The sequence below is a fragment of the Octopus bimaculoides genome, chromosome 23 (assembly GCF_046866305.1).
Source record: "Octopus bimaculoides isolate indiv1 chromosome 23, ASM4686630v1, whole genome shotgun sequence".
Taxonomy (NCBI): domain Eukaryota; kingdom Metazoa; phylum Mollusca; class Cephalopoda; order Octopoda; family Octopodidae; genus Octopus; species Octopus bimaculoides.
Window position 1 is genome coordinate 21,188,340 of NC_142950.1, and position 25,934 is coordinate 21,214,273.

At 37.8% G+C, this 25,934-nt stretch overlaps 1 protein-coding gene across 1 annotated transcript in view; it reads left to right on the forward strand.

Moving 5' to 3' along the window:
* Nucleotides 1-25,934, forward strand: part of LOC106884220 (uncharacterized) — a 122,545-nt gene that overhangs the window by 68,612 nt on the left and 27,999 nt on the right. The window contains exons 18-24 of the mRNA XM_089340306.1: nucleotides 260-371; nucleotides 581-747; nucleotides 7,498-7,608; nucleotides 12,689-12,766; nucleotides 14,654-14,777; nucleotides 17,776-17,949; nucleotides 21,916-22,022. Coding sequence (XP_089196432.1) covers nucleotides 260-371; nucleotides 581-747; nucleotides 7,498-7,608; nucleotides 12,689-12,766; nucleotides 14,654-14,777; nucleotides 17,776-17,949; nucleotides 21,916-22,022 — 873 coding nt within the window. The remainder of the gene's footprint in view (nucleotides 1-259; nucleotides 372-580; nucleotides 748-7,497; nucleotides 7,609-12,688; nucleotides 12,767-14,653; nucleotides 14,778-17,775; nucleotides 17,950-21,915; nucleotides 22,023-25,934) is intronic.

The following is a 25,934-nucleotide window of genomic DNA, read 5'->3' on the forward strand; positions in this document are numbered from 1 at the left end:
TCAGTCGCATTAACAAAGGGATGTAGGTTCGACTCCTACACAGACAGGAAAGCCTTCTTTTTTCTGTCGAGGGCTTATATGCCCCTTTATTAAATTATTTTCCTTAGTCATTGCACAGTGATCGCAAAAATACTATTATTATTATTATTGACAGGATTGTAAAAATGGTGCCATATAAAAGACCATTCACAATATATATTTTAAAATATTGATATTGATGTAAGGTAAAACTGAAAACTTTGTGCTTGGATTCTTTCAGATTTGGTTTGACAATCTACGCAATTTGATGCGAATAGATCAGTACCTCGCCACTGTACAGCCACCCTTCTATACCCCAGGAATTCTGACAACTATTCATGATTATAATACAGGTAAATATCTATTTATAACTGATACTTTATTTTTTAGTTTTTTATTGTTTGGTCCAAGAGGAAGAGGCAGTGCTTCTGACCATTTTTAGAGCCTCTGAGATTGATGTGAGGGAATCAAGGAATGAGGACTGAAGAAAGTTACTCAACGTCTCATTACTGTTGTACCATGGTTAAATAAGACACTTATGGTCCCATGTTTATTTGTATAGGGGTTGCTTACTACATCGACAAGGACCTGAGAAACTGTACAGTTCTACCAATTTCAAACACCAGTGTTGATGCTGCAATGCAAAAAGTGGGAAACACATCTGTCGTAAGAATGAAAACAGCACAACAATTCTTTTTTGCTGATCAACCATTTAAAAGTATTGGACAGGTAGGTTGTTCTATTACTTCTTGATTTTCAGTTAATGATACATATAATGTGGTTCTTGGGAATCAAGAACTGACTGGCATTAAACCCCTAATGAACACACTTCAGCCTCTGACCACAGGCGTACTGTATCCTCTCTCTGTCTTTTCACTTACTACTATAATGGCCTGGTACCTCTTCTGTTTAGATATCCCTAACCCACTTGTCTCTCCATCTCTCATTACCCTTACTGCATACTCTCTCTTCAGCCTCACACTAACCAATCACTATATTCAGTCACTTCTTTCCACTACCAAATATTGTTCCTCTGGAAACTTCTCCCAGCTCATGTCTTCCCTGCAACTGTTGATCTGCAACAGTTGAAATGGAACATTAATGACATGAAACCCACTGGTACTGCAGGGCCAGCAAAACTGCCCTTTTGTAATAAAAAGAGGGCAGTCAAAGACAAAAGCATTTGGGTTACTGAATCCCAAACTTTTCCTTAAGAAGGATCCCTTTTATTTAAGTGACTTTTTCCTCACTGATCACAGTCTTTTGAAAGGTCTATAAACCAGTTTTATTAACTAACCACAAACTCTTTCTCCTAGTTTAATTTCTTAATTAAAAGATATATCTAACTGAATAATAATTATATGTAATTAAGTAATTGTAGATTTTACACAGGACCATTTTAAAATTCATAAGCTGGCTCACAAACACCCAGTACTACATTTGTAGGTGCACAAAGATCCCATTGACTCTGAGTTAAGGGGCAGTGTTCTAGGTGGTGGTTGAACTTGCTAGAAATAAATACAAAATTCCCCTCAAGTCTCACTCTGACCTCTTAAAAAATGGGAATAATGGAGTCTTGGATGTATTATCATGGTGGTGAATTAGCAGTGAAATTAGAGGATTGGATAAAAGGTCTTAAAGAGTTAATTAGTTCTTTAAAGGAACTAGGAGTTAACATGATAGTAGTTATGATTCAAGATTTAGGTACAGGCAGACAAAATTCTAACCATCCTCATATTAATATTAAGAATCTAGTCAGTAAAATGTGCAAACGAATTACTGAAATTTTCTCAAACAGATCACATATGACAAAACAGTCAGTTGCAACAATAAGGCATTAGTAAACAACAGTTTCAAGGAAAAGGTTAACGTCTTACCCAAGAAAGGATATTCTATGAATTAAGAATAATGAATGCCAAGGGAAACTGCCATTATAATTGAAATGTTGTCTGGTTCAGCACTAACTTCTTTAATCTCAACCTGAATTATGATTTTGCTATAAACACGAATTACATTTCTGAAATTGATTTTCAGAAATATATTCAACAGATAAAATATCAAAGAGAATTTCAGCTGTACCTCTAATATCACCAATATTATAGCAAGCAATAATAACCTTGCAGTATTTGTTCTGGCTCTTTGTATTCTGAGTTCAAATCCTACAGTTGCCAATTTATAGGGTGTGCAGTAAAGAATTCTCAAATATCTAAATAAGTTTATTTTATTGAATTTAGTTTGAAATTGCACAAAAGTAATTAAAATGCTTTCCTTGACATTCAATTGTTCATGTACACGCCATTGTTTGTTTACATTTGGCAAGTAAAATGTTTCAGTATGGCAGTTAACAGGTGAAGTAAGACTGTAGCTCTGAAAAAGCAGGACATAGCATCAAATATGTAGCTTCAAAGGTTGATGTTTATCCCAAAACAGTCTATAATGTCATGAAATGCAACAGTGATACAGGTTCAATCAACGGTAACTCCATTCATGGTTGAAAATGATCCTTAAGGATCAGGATGAAACAATTGGTGGATGTTGTATGAAAAAGAGTGTCATGAAAATCTACAGTGGAGTATGCGGTAAATGGTTAAAAGTTTCGATATATTCAGACAACCATGTGACGGGTCATGCATGAAGACTTGAATTGTAAGTCATTAAAACTGCAACGTCGACACCTAATTTCGGCCGCAAAATGACCGGACAGGTGCAAGAAAGTGGTGGAGGTGATTCAGAGGGCCAGTGACAATGTCTTCATCTGGTTGGCTGAAAAAATATTTACTGTGGAAGCTGTAGCAAACACTCAGAATAACAGGATTTTGGGCATGAGGTTGGATGCTGTTTCCCAAAAACGTCCGTAAGGTGTTTCACCAAATAAAACCTGCTGGATTGATGGTTAGGGCGGCAGGATCATCCAATGGGTCACACCTTGAGCAAGAATCTTTTAGCCTAGTTTTGTTTTGATCTTTTTGTTTTTGTTTTATCTTTTACCCATGTTAGGTCTGAAAGAAGGGACAGTGCCCATGCCTTTCGTGGACCATCTAGATGACTGAGGTTAATGATTAATGCCTTGATGTTCCTTGTGAATCTTCATAAACCAACATCTGTGAGAAAGATATGAGCAGGGAGGGATTTCCTGAGGGAAGCCATTTTGGGGAGGAAAGACTGAGCATAGTGATAAATGTGAGGCCTTGTAGGTGGGGTGAGGATGGACATAAGAGGGATGATGAGAAGAGAAGAAGCAAGTGGGATGCGAACATTTAAGAGGAGGTGAGCTGAGCTCAGATAGCTGCAAGGAGCAGAAGCCATATAGTAGCAGTAGAAATGGCAGAGAGAGGGGACACAGAATGTCTGAGCATCAGTGGATGGAGTATGTCTGTGAGTTAATCTGCCAGGTGGCCAAAGCATTGGGAGTAAAATTGGTTAAATAGAAACTGTTTTGGTTTACAAAGGTTTACAAGGAACATCAATGGCATTAATCATTAACCTCAGTCATCTAGATGGTCTGTGAAAGGTATGGGCACTGTCCCTTTTTTTCAGACCCAACATGGGTAGAAGATAAAGCAAAAAAAAAAAAGATCAAACCAAAACTAAGCTAAAAGATTCTTGCTCAAGGTGTGATGGAGTTGGATTGAACTAAACACTAACATGTTCAGATTATGAAGTGAGCTTATTAATCACCTGGTCGTGTGCCCCTCCCCACCCCTGCCTGAGAAGTAGAGGTAAAACTGTACATATGATGGGCAAGTAATGTAATTGGTAGTTTTGGGTCCAGCTGAGGCAGAAATAATAAATCCTATGGAGCTTGAAGCTGGCAGAATGAATCAGAATAGTTATTTCCTAAATGATACAGAAGGAAAAAAAGGGCACAGAATTGAGGTGGCGGGGATGTGAAAGAGAAATTTTGAGGAAATTTTTATCATCATCATCATCATTTAATGTCCGCTTTCCATGCTAGCATGGGTTGGACGATTTGACTGAGGACTGGTGAAACCGGATGGCAACACCAGGCTCCAATCTAATTTGGCAGAGTTTCTACAGCTGGATACCCTTCCTAACGCCAAACACTCAGAGAGTGTAGTGGGTGCTTTTACGTGTCACCCGCACAAAGGCCAGTCAGGCGGTACTGGCAACGGCCACGCTTGAAATGGTGTCTTTTATGTGCTATCCGCACAAGAGCCAGTCCAGGGGCACTGGCAACGATCTCGCTCGAAAACCCTACGAAGGCCAGTCAGGCAGTACTGGCAACGGTCACGCTCAAAATGGTGCATCTTATGTGCCACCCGCACAAGAGCCAGTCCAGGGGCACTGGCAACGATCTCACTTGGCTTGCCGGTCTTCTCACGCACAGCACATTTCCAAAGGTCTCAGTCAGTAGTCATCGCCTCGGTGAGGCCCAATGTTTGAAGGTCTTGCCTCACCACCTCAGCCCAGGTCTTTCTGGGCCTACCTCTTCCACAGGTTCCCTCAACTGTTAGGGTGTGGCACTTTTTCACGCAGCTATCCTCATTCATTCTCACCACATGTCCATACCAGCGCAATCGTCTCTCTTGCACACCACAACTGATGCTTTTTATGTTCAGCTTTTCTCTCAAGATACTTACACTCTGACGGGTATGCACATTGACATTACACATCCAGCGGAGCATACTGGCTTCATTCCTTGCGAGCTTACGCATGTCCTCAGCAGTCACAGCCCATGTTTCACTGCCATGTAGCATGGCTGTTCGTACACATGTGTCATACAGTCTGCCTTTTACTCTGAGTGAGAGTCCCTTTGTCGCCAGCAGAGGTAAGAGCTCTCCTTCGCTTTGTTTTCGTACAAGTGTATTATAGATGCATCTTTGAACTGCTGGGAACAGATCCAGTTTCCCAGATCAAACAGATTAATTTGTACAGCCTACCTACAAGTTGTCTGTTACCATGCTTGTGTACTTCTATGGGAATATCGTTTTGTCCAAGAGCTTTATCATTGGAAAGTCTTTTAATAGTAGTACTTATCTCTTCCAAGGAAGGATGTTCCACGTGTTCTTCAATTATAAATCACTGAGGATTTTATTGATTACATCAGCATTGGTAGTAGGTTCTTGATTTGATAGAGATTCAAAGTGTTCAGCACATCTTTTCAGAATTTCATCTTTCCTACTTAAGAATTTTGTTTCATCATTAGAGAGAATAGATTCTGTCTTACCTTTTTTGGGGCTAAACACATTTTTCAGAATGTTATACAGTGTTCTCAAGTTGTGAGAGTTAGCAGCCTGTCTCAATTCTTGGGATTTTTTGTCCACTAAATTTTTCATCTCACGCAGTTTTCCGGATAATTTTTCTAGAGATGTATAGGAATCTGGATGCTGGAGCGTTTTTGTGCGAGATCCATGTCTTGTGTCTCTTGTGCAAAGTTTCTGGGAGAGGTTTAATTTGAGAATCGTTCTTGTTGGTGTTTGTGCTTCACAAATCCTAGAATTACTTCAGAAGATGATTTGAACCTGTCAGGAATATTGTACTACAATACTCCAGGCATTCCTCTGTTTCTGCAAGCTTTGAATTTAAATGTATTTCAAAGTCTTTTGTCATTTCTTGATTTTTTTAAGAAGCAACTTTTATTCTTGGATGTAAACTGGATTTCCATATGGTTTAACAAATATGTTGCTGTGAACCGTTCTGTGATCCAAGTAACACTTGGAAGTTTTGTGAGTTCTAGTGAATCTGAAATCACTGCGATCCTTGTTCTTAGTTATAACATAGTTCAATATGTACCAGAGACCAGATCAGGGATGCTTCCTGGTACTTTTGTATTTATCTGCCTACCTAAGCACTGTATTTGATGCAGTTCCAGTCCTGTTCAGCTAGAGGTCATGTACCTGTAGAAGAAGCCTCATTCAAGGAGAAGGTTGTTGATTGATACCAGTTTCTTGGGAAATCAATTAAAGGTAGAAAGGAGAGATGGATTTATCAAGAGAGGTGACACTACTGTCGAGAGATAAACTGAATTTTCCAATCATTTCCAAGCTCAAAAGCATGTTTGATCTGTCTGACAAATGCACCAAAAAAGGAAAATTTGAGCCATTAGAAGAACTGTTCAATATCACCAAAGTCTGCAGTGAATGGCTCAATGCTGATAACAAAACACTCCAAAGCAAAGGCAAAATGGGTTATTTGACAAGCAAAGCTGCAAACAAGCACACTATCCATCCTTCCAAGAGAAGATGCTCTGATGCTGAAGCCTCCCATTCTTTGGGAGGCTTCAAAGAAATGTGAGCGAGGGGGAATGAAAGAACGAACAGTGGAATGAACGAATAAGGGTGAAGGGGCTGATAGACAGAAATAGTGTCATACAAGATTTAGAAAAATGTATTTGGATTTTTTTAAAGACAGTTTCTTTCTAGATTAAATCATCATCGTATAAGGATTTGGAAAAAAACCCCATTTGAACATTTGTCTAAGTTAGCTTTAGTAGTTCTCATTTTACTACATGTAAATACTCATGTGGAGAGAATATTTATAGCCATATGAATTTTGTAAAATCTAATGAACGTAACTGCCTAATCTTGGAAACATCAAAAGAAATGTTGACCATCAAATACTTTACTTAAACGAAGCCGTAAATATTGTTTTGATTATAAATTACCTTGCGAACTGTATAAGAAATTTGAATCCAGAGATGCTAAATAAATCATTTGAAACTGCAGTTTCTACATCAACGGAAAATGATCGAGCAATGTTCGAAAATATTGGTTTCAAATTTTGGCACAACGTCATCAATTTCGGGGGAGGAGTAAGTCCAGTGTTTATCTGGTACTTACTTTATCGACCCAAAAAGGACGAAAGGCAAAGTCGGCCCTGACGACATTTGAACTCAGAACGTAAAGACAGATGAAATGCCTCTAAGCATTTTGCCCGGCGCAGTAACGATTCTGCAGGCTCACTGCCTTTATGAAGTAAGAATAAAATTATGTTGATTTAGCAAGTGAGACCTCATTTCAAGGAGGAGGGAAGGGTGCGCGCAATGGTGCCGTCGAAAGGTAGGCCCCGAAATGGCGCGCATTCTCTCCTGATGACCCTATACACTTGCTGGCTTCCAGTATGCAGAGCTTTCAACTAGTAACGCTTGCATGTGCAAGTTGTTTGCAAAACATCTGATTTGAATTGACATTTTAAGAATAAATATTTCGATATTTACCCCTGTTTAAGGATTTTTTTGCTTGGGTACTTTTTTTGTACTTCTTCGTTTAAGTGATTTTTATGGAAATAATGCTTTTTATGTATTTTGAATTAACTGTTTCTGATTATATCACTAAATCAGCAGACTGACTGGGTTCACATTTATGGGAGATAATTATGACCATAATGTTGTAAATTTTAGGAGTTATGTCCCTTGAACAAAAATACATCTGCGACGTTTGAAAATAACTAAATTTTCTTTCAGGTTTGTCTTCAAAATAAAAAATATTTTGAGTGTATGTGTGTTTGTCTTAATTTCAGAAAACGGTCCGAGGAGTTTTATGTGATGTTTACGAAACTGTCCGAAATGATTATATTGTTCCAGGAAGAAATATGCCAAGCGAGAGCACGTTTCGATATTATGTGGCAAATGTAAGTATCAATTAGTTCCGTTATTCTTTTGGAGATCTAAGTCGAGGATTTGTTTTCTAAAATTTCCATTTACGCTGCTGATCTTACTCTGAAGCAGATGGTAAATCGAGTTGTCGTAAGTTCTACTTTCACAGAGAGTTTAGAATAAAATTAAGAGCTGTATGTAAAAGTTCTACCTTTTTGCTCTCTCTCTCTCTCTCTCTCTTTCTTTCTCTCTCTCTCTCCCCCCTCTCCCTCCCCCTCTCTCTCTGCCGTAAGCAAATTAATAATATGGAGTAGGTGTGTGGTAAGAAGCTTGCTCCCCAACCACATGGTTCCCGGTTCAGTCTCACTGCGTGGCTCCTTGGTCAAGAGGTGACCAAAGCCTTGTGCGTGGATTTGGTAGACAGAAACTGAAAGAAGATCGTCGGATGTATATGTGTGTGTGTTCGCGCGTGTGCGTGTATGTGTGTGTGTGTGTGTGTGTGTGTGTGTGTGTGTGTGTGCGTGCGTGCGCGTGTATATATATATATATATATATATAGTTCAAAAACACAATAACAAAAAAACAAAAAAACAACAAGGTGAGGACGTGATATGGATAGTATTATTGGACGCTCAGGAAAGGAAAGAGAGAGTGTATGACGTTTCGGGCGTAGCCCTTCGTCGGAAAGATGGAAAGTTCGGAGAATGGAAGAACGGAGAAAGAGGAAAATGGTACCGATGCCCACGAGGTTACATGATGAAAAGACCGGAAGAGGAGGTGGTGGGGGAAAAGTTCTTTCTAAGATGGGAGAGTGAAAAAGGGAGATGAATATCGGTGCGCGTGCGTAAGTCTGCGAGTGTGTGTGTGATAACAGAACGTGTGTGTGCGTATGTAGGTGTGTGTGTGTGTGTGTGTGTGTGCATGGTTTGGTGGTTTATCTGTTAGTGTGTTTGTGTGTGTGTGTGTGTGTGTATGACGTAGTGGAAGAAATTAGTAGCAGGACTGGTTAGTGGACGCTGTAGACAGTGTAGGTAGAAGGTCAACAGGTGGTTGTTTGGGTGTGTGTGTGTTCGTGTTTGTGTGGGGTTGTCGGTGTTAGGTACGTGTACGTGTGTGTGTGTATTTTGTATGTGCGCGTGTGTGTATGTGTATGTTTTCTGTGCGTGCGTGTGTGTTTGTGTGTATGTGTATGTTGTGTGTATGTGCGTTGCTGTGTACGTGTGTGTGCGTGCGTTTGCTATTGTATATGCGTGTGTTGTTTATGCCCATGTGTGTATGATTGTATGCGTGTCTGTGTGAGTGTGTAGTGTTGGTGAGAAGTGTGTGTGTATGTGGGTGTGTGCGTGTGTGTGTATATGTGTGGATGTGCGTGTGTGTGTGGGATTGTGAGTGTTAGGTACGGGTGTGTGTGTGTGTGTATGTATGTCTGTATGTGTTTCGGTGTGCGCGTGTGTGTATATTTTTTGTGCGTGCGTGTATGTGTATATTGTGTATGTTTTCGTGCGTGCGTATGTGTTATGTATATGAGTGAGTATTGTGTATGTGAGAGGTGTGTGTGCATGTGTGTATATGTGTATGTGTGCCTGTGTGTATATGTGTATGTGTGTCGTGTATGTGTGTATGTGTGTGTGTGTGTGGTTTTATGTATGTGAGGGGTGTGTATGTGTATGTTTATGTGTGTGCGTGCGTATGTGTGCCAGGTATGTGTGTTATTTTGTGTGTGCACTCCTGTGTGTATGTGTGTGCATGTGTATGCGGCTGTGTATGTAGGCGTGCGCGTATATATGGGTGTGTGTGTGTATATATGTGCGTTCGGCTATGTGTGTGTGAGGGCGCGTATTATATATATATATATATATAGATAGATAGATAGATAGATATTTATGGATATATATATGTGTGTGTGTGAATTAATTCTTTATTGGAATTGGTTCTCGAAATACATATAAAGTTATAAATAATAGCATATATATATATATATATATATATATATATATATATATATATATATATATATATATATATATATATATATAAAGCTGAAAAAAAAAAAAAAAAAATTAACACCAAATATACAGTACGTGTGTTTTTATTGGCTAAACTGGCAATATGACCATCCCCAAGTACAACAATATATATATATATATATATATATATATATATATATATATATATATATATATATATATATATATATGTATATGACAATTTCTAAAATGGATTAACAAATACGAAGAATTGCTTTGGTACAATGATAGAAGGCCTGTCGTATCTACAGGAGTTATGGGTTCCAGTCCCACGGGCAGCTTTCGACGTTTTTCTATCCTAAAGAGTTTTTCTACCCAATACTTACAATATTTTAGCTTTATATGTACTTCCAGAACCAATTTCAATATGCACACACACACACACACACACACACACACACACACACACACACACACATTTATATGCGGTTAAGTCTGTGTCCAGTCATAGAGTGATCAATGGTTTCGCATCCATAAAGGGCCTAGCCCTATGGACAGCTCGTCAGACTCTAAAGCCGAAGCCTTCGGCTTCTGCTTATACTCCGGTATTCGGATTACATGTATCATCGAAAATTGCTAGGGAATTTTTCGTTGCATTGGATAGACACATTTTTAAATCCAATAAATGCTATAAAATGTTTTAATCGACATACGGTGAAGCTGCCTTATGCAACATCACGTAATTCGGAATACCATATTCATAGACTTAATAATTGGAAGCTGAGTCAAATTATTACAAATACTAACGTAGGCCTCACATATAAAGATACTAATAATAGTGGAAGGAGTAATCAAAATAGTCCAAATAATTATAATATAAATTATAATATAGACGTTTGTGCAGATAATGTAAAGAATGATATGAATACTGTAAACTTTTATAATAATGACATTGGGGATAACAACGATAATAACAATGAAAGTAACAGCAATAACAATAATAACTGTGGCAGTGCCACTAAGAAGTAGATTAATAAACAAGATTAGTAATAACCAAGCTAAAAATAGTATAATAGAAAATGCAATTGTAGAGACAAGACATCCTGTCCTCTGGAAAATGAGTCTTCATAAAACAATGTAGCGTCTGAACGAGTACAATCGCCAGAACGAGTGCAAACGAGTACAAGACATTTCAAACGTCGTTGGCACAGTTACATTCCATAATTTAAGAGCATCTACAAAAGATAGCCTTCACAGACGTAATCTGGAGTTTCAAAGAAAGTTAGGTACATTCCCAGGGGGTTACAAATATGATGCAGATGTATTTGTTATCGCTTATTAATCTGTGCATACATTTATGATGTGTATTCATAAACGAATAGTGCGTATATGTCTATGTCAGTATCATCGCATGTGGAAAGATAAGTCATTTTATATAAAAATACATATGTCTGTACTTACAAGTTTTATCAGTAAACCTTATTGTATGCTTTATTTATTTTTATTCATTTTTATAATCTCATATTTCTACATAAATCAATATAAATATCAATATTATTACGTGTGTGTATGTAGGTCCCATACGTAGGTCGGTATAAAAGTAAGTGTATACATCAATGACAATATAATGTGTGTGTGTGTGTGTGTATGAATAGATGTATGTATGTATGTGTGTATGTGTGTGTGTGAAAATAGTGTGGATATACGAGGGAGTGCTGAAAAGTTCCTGGCTTTAAGCGTGTCGTGAAAGGCCTGGCTGGAGGCCCAACCTCCCGAGTTCTTTTATAGGGCTTAGAAAAACTGAAGAACCGCCGCAATAAGAGAGTGAATAAAATCATAATCAACTTATTCTTCCGTATTTCCTTTTACCGAAAGCTAGGAACTTTTCAGCACCCCTCGAAGGTATATGTATATATACACGTGAACACGCGCGTTTGTTGGTTTGATAGACTTTTTTAATGGCTCCAAAAAAAAGCAGCAAAGATAAAGACTGTAGTAGCCTTTATTCATATCGTAAATTAAGTTTGCAGCGTGATAGATTTTAGTGTAGGAAAAGATATCCAGCTGTGTTGAGACAGCCAGGCTGGTTAACTGGCTTTCTTTGAAGTGGAACCGTGATATGCACCAGAAGTGGTTAATTGGTGAAGTCTATCGCTTTATGATATTGCTATTTTTTTACCGTTTATTCTTTTTTTTGCTAAAACTTAGCCGGAGATGTTTTTTAATTCTTTGTTTTATTTTATTTTCCCTTGTTTTTATTTGTTTTTGTCGTTTGATCTTTTTGTCAACAGATTGCTAAAAATAGTATTTTGGCGTGAGTATAAAAAGAGTAAAAACAGAGTCGGTTTTAACAGAGTTTTTTTTTACAATACTCACCTGATGAAATGTATCGGTTGGTATTGATGGATAGTAGTATTTAACACAATATGTTGTTTACAATATATTTAACATTCGGTAATGAACAGGTGGTAGCCATGTGTAGAAACAATTGTAGTGGTGTGTAATAAAGCATGCTCGATCCCTCTTCTTGTTAACACACACACACACACACACACACACGTTGAGATTCTTTCGGTTTCCATCTACTAAGTCCACTTAAAGGCTTTGGTCGGCTCGGGGCTATAGTAGAAGACACTTTGCCCAAGATGCCACAATAGGACTGAACCCATAACCACGTTAATGTTATATGAATTGGTGTCACGACAGGAAATGTCCAGTTAGCTTCGATATATTTAATCGTCACTGTTAGGATCCAGACTTCGATTGTATGGAATACAGGGAACAAGAAGGACAAAAATAAAATAAAATAAAATAACATAAAATAACATAAAATAAATAAATAACATGTATTTGTTTTGCAAGATTCTTGATGTGAAAACGTGTGTTGAAACAGATATTGTTATACTTGGGGACGGTCATCTTTTCCTAAGTAAACATACGTACTACTGCATGTGTTTAATTGGCAAAAGATGACCATTCCCAAGTGTTACAATAAATAAATAACACTCCCCACAAAAGAACTTGAAGCTGGCAACCATCACTACCACTACTTTTACTTCCATGCTACCACCACCATTACTACTACTACTACTACTACTACTACTACTACTACTACTACTACTACTACTACTACTACTACTACTTGCAGGAACAAGACTCCGAAAAAACCAGTGAAATGGATGATGTCAGAAGCGAACCGATCATGTTGGAAATAATTTCAGAGAGTGTAAGTTTGTTGGGCTTGTCGAAGTTGAATTTTGATTAATTTATGTATGCGCGCGCGCGCGTATGTGTGTGTGTGTGTGTGTGTGTGTGTGTGTGTGTTTCTGTGTGTGTGTGAGTGTGTGTATGTTTGTGTGTGTATGTGTGTTTATACTTCTTTTATTTTTCAAAATTAAGATAAACAAAGTTTTTTTAAAATCTAAAATATACTCTCCTTCATTTTCTACAATGCTTTTCCATCAATCTGGCAGACTTGTAAGGTCCCTCTTCCAAAATTCACTTGTACGTGACGAAAAATACTCCTCCAAAACTTTTCTGACCTCATCTACGGAATTCATATTTTTTCCGTCCAAATGATTTTGATGACTGCGGAATAAATGATAATCCGATGGGGCAATGCCCAGCGAATATGATGAGTAGAGCATCGTTTCCCATTCAAACTGTTCCAGCCTTTGGTATGTTATCCTCTCTATATGTGGCTGAGCACTATCCTGATGGAAGAACACCTTGCGTCTTGAACCCAAAGATGGTTGTTTTACTTCTAGCGCTGGCTTAAGCCGCTCAAACTGCTCGCCATAGATCTCATTTGTTATCGTTTGGTTTGGGCTTAAAAGTACAAAGTGGACTAAATATTTCATATCCCACCAAACTGATAACAGTACCTTACATGGGTGAAAACCTTCTTTAGCCTGGGCTGTCGGTGTTTCTCCTTTCCCTACCCACTCTTCGGCGCTTGATAATTTTATAGAGAACCCACTTCTCGTCACCAGTCACTATTCAGTCGAAAAAGGTTTATTTGTGAGACGCGACAGGAAAGAAGAGCACACATTCACTCTCTGCGCACAATTAGACTGGGAAGTTTGTGAGGAACCCATTGACCCAATTTGCTCACTTTATCGATGGCACGCAGGTGTCGATGAATGGTTGAATGACCAAATCCAAGCTTCTCTGCTCTTTCCTCAACAGTTACGATGGGATTTTGTTCCACTAGGGTTTGCAGGACATCCTCATTGAGCTCTCCAGATCTTCCAGGACGAGGCTTGTCTTTTAGGCTGTAGTTTCCAGCTTGGAATTTCTGGAACCACCGTTGACACTGGCTTACGCTTATTGTTCGATCCCCATATACTGCACTAATATTCTTCGCACTTTCTGTTGCGTTGTTGCTTTTATTGAACTCATAAAGCAAAATATGCAGAATATGCTCCTTCGTCACTTCTATTACAGCTTTGAAAAATAACTTAAAATCAAACTACACTCTTCAAAATTTGCACTAAGAATAAAGACAATGTAAAATTACTACCAGCCTTTATAGCAAGTTGATGCAGGTAGGTTATCCCATCCCGCTCCGAGTTTTAGTTCATACAACTGAAAAAACCGCATTATTTATGGGATGACCCAATATATATATATATATATATATATATATATATATATATATATATATGGATAAAGGCGCGAAATTATTATGACTTTTGACCGATAACTGACGAGGGATGAGCCTGTCCAGATCTTGTATGTAATTTTCCTGTGGGTTCCTTCGTCGACCTTCTGTGCGATTTTCTAATATATATATATATATATATATATATGTGTGTGTGTGTGTGTGTGTGTGTGTGTGTGTGTGTGTGTGTGTGTGTGTGTGTGTGTGTGTGTAGATAGATACATACAAATTTGTATACAAATGCACATATATACATGCACACTCACGCACACATACACACACACATACATGTACAGACATGCACGCACGTATACACACGCACACACACACACACACACACACACACACACACACACACACACACACACACACACACACAGGCATGTGCATGTGCCTGTGTGTGCACACACATATAACCGTTTAATATATTTTCTTCTCGTCTTTCATTAGGTCACCTACTACGCTGTACACAGTTTCTTCGATTTCGACGTAGCCCCGATTCCTATGGATGTTTTCAATATAAAAGACTGTTATGAAGTAACCAATGACTTCATGTTTCAGGTTGTGTTTGAAGGTAAGAAACTACATAACCGACAATAATTCGCTAACACATTACGCGGGTTTGGAGCTTTTTTCTAACTAGTTTCAACAAAGTTAATCTCAGATAAAACGTTTTGCAGCAGAGTTTATTATCAATATCATTCTCTCCAGTATTCTGGTGCATATTTGGGAAGCTAGTTGATGTCACTGGTTTCTGTTGGCTGCGGTTTTCTCTTAATCCGGGTATGTGATTTGGGCATCTCATGTCGGTTAAGAACGTTCTGCGCCGTTCAGTTTTCGGTCTTGCTCAATTTCTTTTTCCCTCCGGAAGGTGGCGTCCGTTTGAAGACTGTTTTAGAATGGCGTTGTTCTGGTAACCGAAGTATGTAATTTCCTTGTTTTACTTCTCTTTTTGTGATGATTTCGTTGTGGTGTTTAGAGTATCTTTTGCTGCTAGTACGTTCTCAGAATGCTTAAAGCTTGCCACATGGTAAGTAGAATAAGATATCTTAGGAAAAGGAATTATAATAAAAAGGCTACTTAGCTTAATGAAACAACACATGTTATTGGAGTTTGCGAAGTACGTGTTCGATCCTCAGCAGTGGCTTGTTATGCAATTTTCTTATAGGCGTAGGCGTGGGTGGGTGGTAAGAAGTTTGCTTCCCAACTACATGGTTCCGGGTCCAGTTCCACTGCGTGACGTTTTGGGTATGTGTCTTCTAGTATAGTTTCGGGGCGACCAAAGCCTTGTGAGTGGATTCGGTAAGCTCGTCGTATATATATATGTGTGTGTGTGTGTGTGTTTGTGTCTGTGTTTGTCCCTACCACTGATTGACAACCGGTGCTGGTGTGTTTACGTCCCCGTAACCTAGTAGTTCGTCTAAAGGGTTGATAGAATAAGTGTCAGGCTTCAAAAAAAGTGCTGGAATCGATTTGTTCAATTAAAACCCTTCAAGGCGGTGCCCCAGTAGGACTCTCGATTGACAGTCTGGCCCAGGGGGACGAATTCACGATACACAAGACCACATTTCCGTGGTGATGCTCGTGGCAGGTCTTCCAGATCGATCAGGGATGTCCCTCAGGTTTTGAAGTGCTCAAATCACCCGAAACATTCGCCGCCGCAAGCTTGCCGAAGCATGCTCAATATCCCTGTAGCAGACTTTCCAAGTTTAACCCAAAATTTCACGTTGGTTGTTTATTCCTGTCCATGACACAATCGCAGACTATAGCATACACGTGATCACAAAAACACAAATTTCACAACTTGCGAAGTAACGACTGTGATGTCATTTAGCACAGTCTCATGAAGGTCACAGCTAGCTCTCACCGCACACGTGACCGTTTGCTATCATCTGTTGGCGCGCTATAGAACTAGTCCAGAACTTTTTGATACCACCTCGTAAATATATGTATATATATATGTATATATATATATATATATATATATATATATATATATATATATATATATATATGTGTGTGTGTGTGTGTGTGTGTGTGTGTGTGTGTGTGTGTGTGTGTTTGTGTGTCTACTTCTCCTGTTTTCCATTTTTTCCTCTCGTTGTTTACGTATTTTACTTCGACCGGCTGATTCATACATTACAAGTCCAATCTGTGAGTGGAACAGTAAAAATATGCAAGACTTTTCTCAAGTTCCAAATGTGAATTTGTCTGTTAATTACATCTCAAAGATGGAGCCTTGAATCTTTTACGAAAACATTTCTCTCCTCAGTGGAAGATTTATAACAATTAAAAAATAGAAGACACACACACACACGCGCGCGCACACACACGCGCGCGCACACACACACATGCGTGAGTCGTCTAAGAGACCATAAGTGAGGGAAAAGACGCACTTGTATATCTGTCAGTAGAGTGGGTATATTATCTGAAATGTATAGTATTAAATATCCATCGCGGCTGGTCTTACCAATCAATTTCGCGTAAAGAATACAATGGAATACAATGGAGTGTTAGGTAACAAACCAATAATATAACTTTACGCTCATCAGAGTTAGCTGACATGGAAGGGAATATGGCGACTGCTCTCTATTGTCAGAGGTGAATTTGCACGTCCGGTCAGAGGTTGCTGTGAAAAAGGTGGTGGAACGAAAAAGTGTGTATATGTGGGGGTACAATTTGTGTGAAGGGGTATGTGTTAGGGAGGAGACAGTTTATTTTGTGGGGTGTCCGCCTTATAGGGGTGTGTGCATGTGTGTACATGGGTGCGTTGGTGTGTACATTGGTCAAACTCTTTTTGTCGGTCCCAAGGGCATTGGTGGAAGGTCGTTTGTGGAAGGTCGAGGCAGGGGACCTGTGGTTGCAGTTATGGTGGGGCGTGCAGGTACAATAGAATGTACTTCATTTCATGCGGGCAAGGATTAAACACCTCATTCCTGCTATTCAGGTAAACATCATGGGTGTTGGGTACATTTTAAAATCGCTCCCTTCTCAGTCAGGTATAATCTACACTCCCTGCTGCTATTGAAGTACGGTTTACATCTTTCTAGGATCTTCCACTTGATGTTGTACTCCGTGGCGCCTTCTTTCAAAGTCCAGACATGCTTGGCTAGGGTTGTAGTGTTACGTCTCTCTGTGATTTTGAATGAGGACTTGTGGTTCTGAAGGGGCCTCGCAACGATGGATATTTAATACTCTACATTTCGGAGGATAATATATATGTATACATACACACATACATACATACATACATACATACGTACATACATACACACACACACACACACACACACACACATATATATATATATATATATATATATATATATATATATATATATATATATATATATATATATATATATATACATACATACGCACACACACACCACACACACACACACACACACACACACACACACACACATATATATATATATATATACATTTGAGTACCACAGGATCCTAAACGTGAAACTAGCATTCATAACGTTCTTGAAGTCTCGCCTTGAAACACACAAACGCACGTATACACACATACTACTTACCAATGATCTATTATTGTCCTGTAGGAAAGAGTGTTGATGCAGCCAGGGAAAACCCTCACAAGTTCATCCAAATAGCTCAGACACAGATTGCGGTCATCACAACTGTGGAACTTATTCGAATTCAAGAACCAGTCGTAGAATATGACGACAAATATGTTTACCTGACAGCAAAACTGATTTCATTTCCAGGAATCAAAGGTAAGAAAAGAAATAATTTATTATCATCTCTGACTGCGGAAGAAAATACTGGTAGCTTTATCTGCTTCGAAATACCCCGTTCTAAGAATAATATATATATAATTAACAATTAATAATTTTTACCAAGCCCATCGGTATGAAAGCACCTTTATTGGTGGAGAAATGGTGCTTTCATACCGATGGGCTTGGTAAAAATTATCAATTGTTAATTGATTTATTAATTAATAAATTGATAATCCTTTACCCTTTTAATTTGTATATATATAATCTACTATTCAGCAAAAGATAAGAATAATTTAATACATAAAGGTGTTACGCGTGAGTGATTTCAAGTTTCATGTCAGGATTGTGCAGCGATCTTTCAGGCTGAAACGACCTCGAACGAGGATTATCCAATTGTTGCAACATTCAAGCATGGAACTTGAAATAGCGCACTTATAATTCTTGCATTCATTAACTGATATATATATATATATATATATATATATATATATATATATATATATATATATATTCACAGACATATACATATATACACGTATATATAAATAGATATACATACACACACATGTATGTATATATATATATGTACACACACACACACACACACACACACACACACACACACACACACACACACACACACACACATATATATATATATATATATATATATATATATATATATAATGGAGTTATTAATATTTCTAAGTCTCTCTAAAGGAGACTACGGCAGCGGTACTGGAAATTAATAGTTATCGCCAAGCCAACATGGCAGTCCCAAAATTAGGACGAAAGCTGCCGTGAATTAGCTCCAAGAAGCCATCGCCTCTAGCTAGCTATGTGACACACGAAACCTGTGTCCTTTATAACCTTCGAACAGGGGAGGTCAGCAGTGTCCCCCTGCTGTATATATATAATTATGATAATGATATTAGGGCCAAAAATCCCAATTTACAGGGAAAAATTCAATTTAATATATCAAAATTAAGTTTAAATTAAATTTCACAATATATAATATATAAATATATAATTTAGAGAAAAGACCCACAATTATTGAATTCATCCATGATTGTGGATTTTCATGGATGAATTCAATAATTGTGGGTTTTTTTCCTCTAAATTATACATATATATATATACATATATAGACAGCCAACAACTGATGAAGGGTCGTTCTTTATGCTACTTGTCTTGTTTTCCATTTGTTTCTCTTGTTGTTTGCATGTAGAATTCATTTGTTTTCGTGTTTCATGTTGTTTACTGTTAGTGACGTCCTGTACCCATATATGCATATGTTTATATATATATACGTGAAGTATATTTGCCACTTAAATGTAGCTAACCGCTAAGGGTGGATGCTACTGTACCTTGTAGTTCCAGGAGGGCACCTCCTCTAGCTGACTATTGACACACTTTCTGTGTCCTATCAGTATTTGCAAAGGGAAGCCATCCTTCCCATCTTCGACATGACGTGATACGCACGGACCCAGGTTTCTAGATTTACCTGTCATCAGCGCACGATGACTGATGACGGGTAAATACCTAGAAACTCGGGTCCGTGCGTATCACGTCATGTCGAAGATGGGAAGGATGGCTTCCCTTTGCAAATGCTGATAGGGCACGAAAGTGTGTCAATAGCCAGCTGGAGGAGGTGCCCTCCTGAGGCTACAAGCTACAGTAGCATCCACTCTTAGCGGTTAGCCACATTTAAGTGGCAAATATACTTCACGTTGTCGTGCTGCTATTGTTTATACTTCGTTCAGAGATTTATTATATATATATATATATATATATATATATATATATATATATATATATATATATATATATATATATATATATATATATATATATATATATATATACATATATATATATATATATATATATATATATATATATATATATATATACATATATGTATGTATGTATGTATGTATCTATCTATCTATCTATTTATATATAATTTATATTATTATTTGATTGAACGTCATGCAAGTTTATCTTGAGCATTTTGATGCGACTCTGCTCTATACTGTTTTCTCCCTTTTCTTTTTCTCCCCTTCACCATTTTCTCTGTCTGTCTGTCTCTTTCTCTCTCTCTGTCTCTCTCTCTGTCTCTCTCTCTCTGTCTCTCTCTCTCTGTCTCTCTCTCTCTGTCTGTCTCTCTCTGTCTCTCTCTCTCTCTATCTTTCTCTCTCTCTCTCTCTCTCTTCTATCTTTTCTCTCTTCTATCTTTTCTCTCTTCAAAGAAAATATTTTTCCAGCGTTCGCTATTTTACCTTCGTTCTGGTCTGTCGACCCTCCATGATTGTTTTCGTTCAGTTTCCTTGTATGTCTCCACTGTCCTGTTTTTGTTCCCAACTTTATGTTACTTGTCTTGTTTTCCATTTGTTTCTCTCGTTGTTTGTGTATAGTACTCATTTGTTTTCGTATTTCATGTTGTTTACTGTTGATGACATCCTGTACCCATATTTGCATATATATACACACATATACATATACATACATACATATATATAATATAATTTATATATATATATATACATACATATATATATAATTTATATATATATAAATATATATACGTATATATATATATATATATATATATATATATATATATATATATATATATATATATATATATATATATATATACATATATATATATATATATATTATTTTATTAAAAGAGTTCCAACTCTGTCTGTTTTTTATGTTTTATTTATATTCTTGTAAAATTAATGTGGGATATAGAATATGGAATATATAATGTATAATATAAAAATGGATGGTACAATGAAATGAAGTATTGAATGTCTTATTGAATATATGGAATATGTCTTATTGAATATTTGAAATATTGAGTGTTCAATATAAAGGATTAAATATATAAAGGCGAATACGTATTTTCAATACCTTTTGGTATTTCATCATGGCCGGTATCTGACAGACTGTCTTTTTAATATACGCTACCGGAGCTGGAATTACCGCGGCTGCTGGCACCAGACTTGCCCTGCGGTCGATCCTCGTTAACGGATTTGAAGTGTACTCATTCCGATCGCGGGGCCTCGACAGAGTCCCGCGTCGTTATTTTTCGTCACTACCTCCCCCTGCCGGGAGTGGGTAATTTACCCGCCTGCTGCCTTCCTTGGATGTGGTAGCCGTTTCGCATGCTCCCTCTCCGGAATCGAACCCTGATTCCCCGTTACCCATTGCCACCACGGTCGGCACTTACCGGGCCGTCGACAGTTGATAGGGCGGACTCGCGGGGGACCCGTCGCGCGAAGGCTAGTCGATACTAGCCCGTGCGATCGTACTGACAGTTATCCAGAGTCACCATAATCGAAGGGGCGTGAAGCCGCCGCACCCCTCGACCCGAGCGCGGAGCGCGGCGGTTGCTGCGACGGCTCGTACGCGTCGGTCTCAGTCTAATATTTGCGCCGCGACCAATGCGGAAGGCCGACCGTATCGTCGCGACCGGCGGGAACTGGCGCGGGTGCGCAGCAGCCCCGGACCCGGATATATATATATATATATATATATATATATATATATATATATATATATATATATATATATATATGTATGTATGTATGTATGTATGTATGTATTTGTGTGTCTGTGTTTGTCCCCCACCATCGCTTGACAACCGATGATGGTGTGTTTACGTCCCCCTAACTCAGCGACTCGGTAAAAGTGATCCATAGAATGAGTACTAGGCTTACAAAGAATAGGTCTATATATATACAACGGCTTCTCTCAGTTTCCGTCTATCAAATCCACTCAGAAGGTTTTGGTCGGCCCGAGGCTATAGTAGAAGACATTTGCCCAAGGTGCCACGTAGTGGGACTGAACCTGGAACCATGTGGTTGGGAAGCAAGCTTCTTACCACACAGCCATTCCTGCACCCATATATTACATATGTATATACATCATTTTTCTGTTTTATTCATCCAGGTGATGCTAAGGTGACCAAGCCACCAATCAAGTCGTCAGATGCTATAAATAAATTAAAGAATCAAGTTGTTGGCGGTTACTTCATTGTTAATCTCATTCAATCGGAAGTAAGTAGCTGGATTACGTTGCTGTTGGTTTTCTTCGTAATCGTTGCTTAGCGGCATTTCGCCTAAGTTCTGAGTTCAAATTCCACCGAGGTCGACTTTACCTTTCATCATTTCGGTATCGATAAATTAAGTACCTGCTGCGTACTGGGATCGATCTAATCGACTGGCCCCCTCACCCAAAATTTCGGGCCTTGTACCTAGACTAGAAAAGTCTGCGAGCTGACAGAAACGTTAGCTAAGCGAAATGCTTAAAGGTATTTCGTCTGTCTTTACGTTCTGAGTTCAAATTCCGCCGAGGTCGACTTTGCCTTTCATCATTTCGGGGTCGATAAATTAAGTACCAGTTGCGTACTGGGTCGATCTAATCTACTAACCCCCTCCCCCAAAATTTCGGACTTTGTGCTTAGAATAGAAAAGATTATAATAATAATAATAATAATAATAATAATAATTATTATTATTATCATTATTATTAATAATAATAATAATAATAATAATAATAATAATAATAATAATAATAATAATAATAATAATAATAATAATAATAATAACGTGGCAAGTTGGCAGAATCGTTAGCACGCTGGGCGAAATGCTTAGCGGTATTTCACCAATCGCTACGTTCTGAGTTCAAGTTCTACCGAGGTTGACTTTGTCTTTCATCCTTTCGGGGTCGATAAATTAAGTACCAGTGAAACACTGGGGTTGACGTACTCGACTAATCCTCTCCCCCAAATTTCAGGCCTGTAGGTACACTACAGCAGAAAGGATTATTGTTGTTGTTATCATTATCATTCAGCAGTCTTATTTTTATCACGTGCTTTAACTGCACTACCGAGCGCAGCTCTGTGTGCCTTGAATATGTGCTGTAGTTTGTTATAGTGATCTTATTTTTACTCTACTGAATGTGTCTTACGTAAGATGTGCGCGGTGTCTAGTAGTGCTATTTTCGTAAGTCCCGGTGTTTTGGCTATGTATTTGTCTGAATGTTGTTTTTATCACACCTAGTACACCTACTATTATAGGAATTGTTTCTGTCTTTTGGCTCCACATTCGAGTTACCTCTATTTCCAGATCTTTGTACTTTGAGAGTTTCGCCGTTTGTTTTAGAGATACGTTGTCATCTGTTGGTCTTGATATATCGATTAGATAGGTGATCCCTGACAACTATATCCCGTCTATTAGCCTTGATTTCTCTATCTGTTTGTACTGGCATATCCTCATTTTCTGAGACCTCTTCTGGGGTGTGCCTATACCATCTTTTTTCCGTTGTCATTTCATAGTGTTGGTATAGCTTCCAGTGTATATAGGTCCCGACTCTGTCGTGTCTGTGAATATATTCCTTCTTAGCCAGAACTGGGCAGCCAGAGACATTATGATTTATTGTTTCTTCTCCAGCACCAATTATTCTGCAGTTACTTGTATTTTTTTAATCATGTGTTTTCGGTGATTTCTGGTGGGAAGGCTTTGATCTTATGCTGCAATTAAAAATCTTTCAGTCTCTGTTTTGAGTCTTGAGTTTCTTAACCGTTGTTGGGATTTTACTTTGTCTATTTCTTTTCTGTTTAGCTTAACACAATATTTGCCATGTAGTGGCATTTCTTGCCATCGTTTTATCACGGTACGGTTTTGTTTCAGTTTTAGTTTGGATTTTAGTCGTTTTACAGCTTTTGTTGTTTCTTCTTTTTCTTCATAGTTGTCAGGTACAATGACTTCTTTATATTTTTCAGCTCCTTTAAAGACAGAAAGCAATTTTTTTTGTTTTGCTCGTGTTTTGTGTCTATTTGTACCAGCTTTCCTTGCTTCTGAATTAGGTACTTCTGTAATCCTAAGGTGGTTATTTTATAACAGTTTTCTAGCTCTATAAGGCCTCTACCATCTTCAATACGTTGTATATATAATCTTTCTATGTATATATAACCACTCTGCATCCTACATTCTAATTATTTTTCCTGTTTTCCTGTTTAGTTTGATTAGTTCATTTAGAGTCCAGTTAAGAATATTGTAACTGTAACTTATAACTGGGACGGCTAGTGTGTTGATATCTATTATCTTGTTTTTCGCATTGAGGTCTGTTTTCAGCATTAATCTGACTTAGTCTATAGTATTCCTTTCTTATCTTTTCTTTCATATGTGTGTGTAGTATCGTTTCTAGTTCATTGATTCTTAACTATTTGTATGTCTGGCTTTGGTCTAATTCTCTTATTTCATTTGCTTTATCCAGTGTGATTTTGTTATTCTTAACTAGTTTTTCCCTTTTAAAGGTTGCTTTGGCACATTTTCCTAAGCCAAATTTCATGTTTATTTTTTTGGTAAATGCACTTTATTATTATTATTATTATTATTATTATTATTATTATTATTATTATTATTATCATTATTATTATCATCGTCATCATCATCATCATTATTATTATTATTATTATTATTATTATTATTATTATTATTATTATTATTATTATTGTCAAGGCAACAAGCTGGTAGAATCGTTAGCACGCAGGGCAAAATGCCCTGCGGCGTTTCGTCCGTCTTAACGTTCTGAGTTCAAACTATGCTGAGGTCAACTTTGCCTTTAATCTTTCAGGGCTCGATAAAATAAGTATCAGATGAGTACTGGGGTCGAAGTAATCGATTTACCCCTCCCTCGAAATTGCTGTCCTTGAGTCATAATTTGAAACTTAATAATAATAATGTTAACGACAACAACAACAACAACAACAACAACAACAACAATAACAACAAAAATAAAAGTAACAATAATTGCGTTCAGATACTCTAAAAGGGTTTGTGAACAACTGTGGCGAATTGAAGTGGGAAATATGCAGGTTATGGACAATGAAGAAAGTGGAGATGATAACAAAAGTGATTGGTGCGCATGAAAGTATCGACGCTCAACTACCAACGTGATTCAAAGAGATTGGTACAAATGTAAAGATAGAAGACCTACAAAAATTAGCATTGCTTGAAATTGCAAGACTTCTCCGCAGAGTTCTTGAAGCATGTTCAGTAAACAAGTGTTACCTTAGTCTGATGGCTGTGGGCATCTGACACTTTCCATCATACCCAGCAAAATAAGCCGAGAGTTTTTATCAAATAATAATCATAATAATAATAATAATAATAATAATAATAAAAACAACAACAACAACAACAACAATAATAATAATAATAATAATAATAATAATAATAATAATAATAATAATAATAATGGGCACTGCACACATCCTACGCAAAACACTTTCAATACAGTAACTATAAGAGCATCACAGCAAACCACAGCACATACCCAAGGTACACAGAGCTGCGCTTGGTAGTGAAGTGAAAGCACGTTATAAAAATAAAACTACTGAACAATAATAATAATAATAATAATTGACGCACGTGTAGTTGACAAAGGATGCCATACCTGGGGTTGACGAAATTGCAACAATGTGGGCAATGAGAAGAGTAATTGTTATCCCAGAAGTTGTAAGGGCACTCGGAGAACTAACAACCAAGTTCAAGAAATATGTCGGACGAATGAGAGTTGATATGAGGGAAGAGCAGGCCCCCCCCCCCTCATCCCAAACGGCTCTATTGGGAACAGCTAGGATTTTGAGATTGGTGCTTGGGTGTTGAGTGTCTTCCACGATAATAAACATCCAAGTACCATGTCTTATAATTTGTGGAAAGAGACCCTGTGAGACCCCTGACAACAGGTTGCTGTCCGCTCGATCAGAGCAAATAAAACAAAGAGCTCTGAGAAGTTGAATATGATAATAATAATTGTTTAAAATTTTGGCACAAGTCTTGCAATGTTAAGGAATGGACCATAGTCAAGCGGGTACATTGTTTTATCGATCGCGAAAAGATACTGCAACTGCTGCTGTTGATGATGATAATCCTTTCTACTATAGGCATGAGGCCCGAGATTTT